The sequence below is a fragment of the Maniola jurtina genome, chromosome 5 (genome assembly GCF_905333055.1).
Source record: "Maniola jurtina chromosome 5, ilManJurt1.1, whole genome shotgun sequence".
Taxonomy (NCBI): Eukaryota; Metazoa; Arthropoda; class Insecta; order Lepidoptera; family Nymphalidae; genus Maniola; species Maniola jurtina.
Window position 1 is genome coordinate 4,409,358 of NC_060033.1, and position 6,490 is coordinate 4,415,847.

The 6,490-nt window shown below is 37.5% G+C and overlaps 1 protein-coding gene across 1 annotated transcript; it reads right to left on the reverse strand.

Annotated features, from left to right (window-relative positions):
* Positions 1-1,159: 1,159 nt before the first annotated feature.
* On the reverse strand, positions 1,160-4,806 carry LOC123865318 (chitin deacetylase 8-like). The gene is made up of 6 exons (XM_045906274.1): positions 4,586-4,806; positions 3,596-3,908; positions 2,818-3,085; positions 2,142-2,328; positions 1,552-1,689; positions 1,160-1,268 (listed from the first exon to the last, which is right to left on the reverse strand). The coding sequence occupies exons 1-6, from the start codon at positions 4,751-4,753 to the stop codon at positions 1,194-1,196; spliced, it is 1,149 nt and encodes a 382-aa protein (XP_045762230.1). The 5' UTR covers positions 4,754-4,806; the 3' UTR covers positions 1,160-1,193.
* Between the last annotated feature and the right edge of the window lie 1,684 nt (positions 4,807-6,490).

The following is a 6,490-nucleotide window of genomic DNA, read 5'->3' on the forward strand; positions in this document are numbered from 1 at the left end:
CGGGAAGTACCCTATACGTTTTCCAGACAGACAGACAGACGGACGGACGGACGGACGGACGGACAGGCAGACAACAAAGTGATCCTCTATGGGCTCCGTTTCTCCTTTTAAGGTTCGGAATCCTAAAAAGTATCCTGTGATAATCCAGGGTACAATCTATCTCCATATTATTATATCCATCCGATACAATCTTACTAGCTAATGCCCGCGACTTCGTTCGCGTGGATAGGTATAGGTTTTTAAAAATCCCATGGGAAATCTTTGATTTTCCGGGATAAAATGTAGACTATGTGTTTATCTATGGTATAATCTAATCTCCATTCTAAATTTCAAACAAAGAGTAACAAACATTCATACATCCATCCATATATTATATCCATTTATATACAAACTCTCGCGTTTAGAATAGTAGTAGAATTATACTGATAGGATGACCCCTAATTACCCACGCTACCAATATAATTATGTAATCGCTGTGGTATTACAAGTGGGAGGTTCCGGCTTTAATTCCCAGCAGGGGCAATTTAATCTAAAAATATGAAAGCTGACTGATTGTTCCATCAACGCACAGCTTACTACTGGACGGATCGAGCTGAAAGGCATGCAGATAGCTATTATGACGTAGATAATCTCTAAGAAAGGATTTTTGAAAATTTAACCCCCAAGGGGGTAAAATAATGTGTTGAAATTTGTGTGGTCCACGTGGACGAAGTAATAGGTTATATACTTACTATATGATTGGTCATTAGGTATCATGCGTCATACTTAATATATTTTCTAAATTGTCTCCGGTCTGGTCTGGTGGGAGGCTTCGGCCAAGACTAACTACCTCCCTACCGGTTAGCGATTTAGCGTTCTGGTACGATACCGTGTAAAAACCGATCAGAGGTATGGGTTTATAGAAACTACCATCATACCTCTTCCAAGCTAGCCCACTCTCGTATTAGAGTGCAATCATCAATTACCACCCAGGTGAGATTGAAGTCAAGGGCTAACATGTATCTGAATGAATAAAAAAAGAACAAAAAACTGGCAAATATTAATAGGAACATAAAATAAAAAAACACCAAATATAGTTTTCAGGCATCTTTAATAATTATCATAGTTTAGAATTTATTTATAATAATTATTACAAATTGACGAAAACAAAACATTTTCTTTCCCGTATAGGTAAAGTATATATACATTTTAATTTAAAGTCCTAGGGGGTTGCCAACCCATGGATATCTGCTTGGACATCTGCTGCATACTTGCATGTAGTAGTTTTTCTGTAAAATAAAATGTAATTATTTAGATTAAGAATATCAAGATTTACGAAAGAATCTTTCCAAATATTCGAAACAATTATCCAGACAGTATTAAAACGAGACAGCGCTATATTGCTGACATAAAACCGTCTCGTTTTAACTGAAGCTTAAGTCTGAGCAAAGTAAAAGTACGCTCTATAGATTTCAGCCTTAGCTTTCTTACCTACTTACTTACGTACCCGTATATTTTGGTGTGATTTTAAATGCTTAAAAATGTGCCGAAAGAGCTAAAACTACAACATACCTCGCCTTCAGGAGCGGGGAGAGGCCCACAGATGTTCGGCAAGCACTGAGTCCTCAAGAGGTTCTTACATGGGCGCTGGCGGTATACGTTGTTTGGGACCGGGTTCTGTACCCAGTCTATTACTTCTTTAGCGTTGACCTGAAATAAATTAATTTATAGAATTTTTTGTCACAGGCTTCGATCACATAGATTCAACCGCTTGAATATTATTTATTCATTCATAACAAGAAATAATAAAATGCAGCCCTCTGTATTTCCCGGTATAGGTAGGCCTACCCAGCAAATATTCATATGCAATTTTCAAATAAGGACTAAATCGTACTTTTGACAGGGACAAATAAACTTAAAATGGCGAGTGAGTTCTCGTTCACGTGACATTGTCGAAGTGCGTTGTGCTGGTGTGGCACTTACAAAAACCATGGAGCAAACTAAGAAGAAGACGAAGTTCCAAGCGGAGTTCTTATTTTTTACGCATTATAATATTACTTTTTGTGATTCTTGATAATAAATGACATTTAAAAATCAATCAAATAAACCAAACCATACAAACCGACAAACAGTAAATTGACCACACATTGACAAAGATTTACCATATAGACGTCATTCATGTTGTTAATGACACCTGCGAAGCGCTGCAATGCCTTCCACAGTCCAGGGTTGACGCGGACGAACCACTCGTGGACGTAGATGCCGAAAGGCGAGCGGTTACCGAGGTAGTGCCTTTCAAAGTTCTTCAGGATGAAATTGTACCAAGCAGCGTCATCAGAACCATGTGGGCTGTAGAAAATTTAGGCAACATGGGGTTATTCAAGGGGCGGACCAACAAATTCCTAATAAAAGGCCGGCGACGCATTGGCGGTTCCTCTGGTGCTGAAAATGTTCATGGGTGGCGGTCATCATCCATACTTAATATTATTATAAATGCGAAAGTATGTCTGTCTGTATGTCTGTCTGTCTTTCTGTCTGTCTGTCTGCCTGTCTGCTACGTTTTCACGGCCCAACCGCTGAACCGATTTGAATAAAATTTGGTACAGACATGGGATACATCCCGGGGAAGGACATAGGCTACTTAAAATCAAAGAGTTCCCGCGGGATTTTAAAAAACCGAAATGCACGCGGGCGAAGCCGCGGGCATCATCTAGTAATAAATAATTACACGCATCCTTTCAAGGTACGGAACCTTTGGTGCGCGACCTACGCTCCAACTTGGCGTGTATATTTTGTTAGTATATGAAAAACTGATACACTTTCAATTGATATACTTACTGGTCGTAACAATTGTCGACCATCGAGCAAGGAAATCCACTCAAATCAGTCCAGGCCACCATAGGAAGGACCCAAGGGCCAGGGATGGATGCAGTGGGGCACGGAGGGATTATGCAGTCTTGAACGGACCTATAGTCGAGAGTATAAGGCCAAAGACCAGGATCTTGGAATGCGATGGTGGGCCAACTAGAATCGTATGTGAGACCAGCACCTGCCTTCATTTGGAAAGATGAATTTCCAGACATTTGGAGGAAAGGCAAACGAACACCTGAAAAAAGGATTAATTATATTTTTATCATAAATATAGTTAAATGACTCGAAGAATACGAGTGTATTCTTCGAGTGTGTATGTGTTAATTATGATTCACTTATGTAAACACAATCGGCTTTGTTTTTATTGTTATTAAAGTTTTGTGTCTCTAGAGAAATAAAGATCCCTAATACGATGACTTTATTGTCTGTCTGTCATCTCTTCAATGGAAGGGTATCATGTTTGGCAGGTAGCAATATCTTATAGCACAAGTAGGAAGAAAAAATCCGAAAACCGTGAATTTGTGGTTACGTCGCAAAAAATTAAAGCGTTATTTCCCAAAAAAAAAAAAAAAAAAATTGTGATGTAACCACAAATAGGTGTTTTAGCGATTCCCATGATTGTCTTTCAGCGAAAAGGTCATTCTGATAGGCACTCACATAGAATAAAACGCTGGAACGGCATTCTACATAGAATCACCATCAACGTCATCAAGCAATTTCACGAATTCTTAATATTGTAACTCACCATGGATGGTGTTAACGGGAATATTTGCAAAATGAGCAATCTGGCTCCTTTGGTCCCCAATCTCACTCATCATTGTGCTAACGCTAGCATCCCGCCAGTATTCCATTGAATTTCTATGGCTGATTGAGTGGAGAGCGATTTCGTGTCCATCATTGTATAGTTCGTTGATCATGGTGTAGTCGGTGTATTCATGGGTAACGAAGAAGGTAGCTGCAGCAGGACAGTTGTTCGAGTTGAACCGGTTCTTCAAGAGTTGACGGTATAACACCATGTTACCAATGTTAACGCCATCATCGAAGGTGAGCAGGACAAACTGAAACAATTAATAAACAGTACCTAATGATAAAGTTACTACAGTGGACCCCCGGTAATCCGGCTCCTGTCTAATTCGGCACCCCTTTTAATCTGACCTATTATTATTGAATTTACTAAAGTTGACATACATAGTGAAGTATGATTTGTATTTCAAAGTATGTATAACATAACAGAATCTTATGATTGTATCTGTTATTTGTTGGATTACGTTTATATTTTATATCTTTTATAAAAAATCCATCTCTATAATCCGACAAATTCGACACTGCCCTGCAAAACTTTTGTCGGATTACCGGGGTAATATTGGGGTTAAAAAATTATCCACTATATAAGGAAGTCACCTATGTGAAAGAATAATATAAATCTTATTTTGAATACAAGTGATTGTATTTTCATTTACTTGTTTTGTGTGGCAATAAAGAATTTATTCTAAGCTGGCTTTATAACTATAAAATTTTGCTTCATAATTTTTTTATAAGTATTTAGAGGTACTAATGTTTATTTTGTTCTTGCGTAGTATAGTACCGACTAGTGCGTTTTCCAAAGCACGTTAGGTGTGCGTAAAAGTGCACAACTTTCTTTATAATAGTTTCGGTGTCCTGGAGGTTCAATTTATGTTTTACCTCAAACAGTATTGTTTTGTAAAACTAGTCAATATTAAAATTCTTGGCATACCTGAGGTACATTGCTGGCTGATAATGCCCCGGGGATGTTTGTAGATGAACATCTGCAGTGTGGGAGTTTACATAGTGCCTCGTCGCAAGGCTGCGCAGCCGGAAGATTGGCTTGGCCGTAGGCAAACGCCAACACGGCCGAAAATAACACGACAAAGGCAAACTTCATGTCCGCCTTATCACTTCTAACTTTGATTTTTCAAATAACGCCATAAATCATAACATCGGTATTTATATTTAATTTATCTTTATCTGTTCGTTTGGATATAATCTTATAATTGACTAACATTGTATTTTAAGTTCTTATCTATAGTAGGTACAGGTAAGCTAATATTTTTAACAAATGATCTGTAAACTTCCAGAAAATGCATTTTTCATTTTTCGATCATTGTCTAACTTCATTTTAAGAATGAGATGAAAGGTTTTTTTGCCTATATATGGGAAATTAAGAGGGATTGAAATAATTTATATAACAAGTACCTATATTATTATCAACGATACTATAGTACCTACCTATCTACTTTTATCAACGATAACCTTTGATTTTTAGTCAAACGCGCGCTCACTTCAGCAAGTTACTCGTAGATTGTAGCCAAGCGCTATCTATATCTAACTACGAGTATGTCAGTAAATTAAAAAAAACCTTGTTGTGGCTGCTAATTTTTTCCTGACAGTCAATTATTAGAATTCCGTACCCGAAGGCTCCCAACGTGACCCTATTACTTAGACTTCGCTGTCCGTTCGCCCGTCTGTTTATCTGTCAGCGGGCGTCTCGTGAACCATAACACATAGGTAGAGACCTGAAATTTTCACACGATGTGTATTACTATTGCCGCTATAACAACAAATAGCTACTAAAAATTTCAAAATTGCCGTTATAAAAAAATAAAAATATTATGTTCATGATGGTACGGAACTCTTCCTGTGCGAGTCCGACTCACATTTGACTGATTTTTTTAAATACTAATCTACTTATAACATCAGCTAGCTCTGTACTGTACTGTGTCATAGAATGATTACGAAAGACTTCCAAAGGTGAGCGAGCTTGCGTTGCCCCTCGAAGCTTGCCGTCCTAGGGCCATGGCCCTTATTGCCCCTGGGTAAATACACCCCTGTAGCTATGTAGAATAGAGTATAGACGATAACAAAGTGTATTTTATCTAGTAATTATCTCTATAGTTATAAATAGAAACTGTTTATTTAATAGTTTGTAAGCCCACTTTCCTTTAATTTAATATCAGTGGTATCCATGATGGATTTTCCTCACGATAAAAAAAAAGGTATAATTTGGTAAGTACCAAAATCTAGATAAGATTGCGCCCCCTTTCCCAGGAAGTTATACTAACCTAATATTGCACTTTTAGTAGATAAATATAAAGCATTCTGTCGAATCGGCTACTTTGCATTACGGATAGTTAGATAAAAGATAAGATTAGGTACAATAATTAGATCAGTCTGATTAAAATTAAAGGAAATCTTTAGATGATTTAACCGATATTGCAATCGAGGAAATTATCATTTAGGTTTCTTATGTATTGCTAATAGAGATTGTAATCGCTATTATCAGAATTCAGAGTTAAGTGGCAGCGCATTTTTAACCGACTTCCAAAACAGGAAGAGGTTTTTAATTCGTTTTTTAGATCGAAGTTCCTGTTCCAAATGCAAAATATAACCTCATCACCACAGATTTAAAAGATTAGTAGCCTTAGTATTTGGATTTCTGTGCTCATCACCGTACCTACGCTACTTTCGTCCGTACAACGAAGGTTGTCATGAGCAGATTTCTATATATACTACTTACTAGCGTTTTCCCGCGACTTTGTTCGCGTGATATACCAGGCTTATTTTATAGCCTATAGTAGGTACCTACTTGCAGATAATGTGCCCGTCTAGCAATTAAAGAATT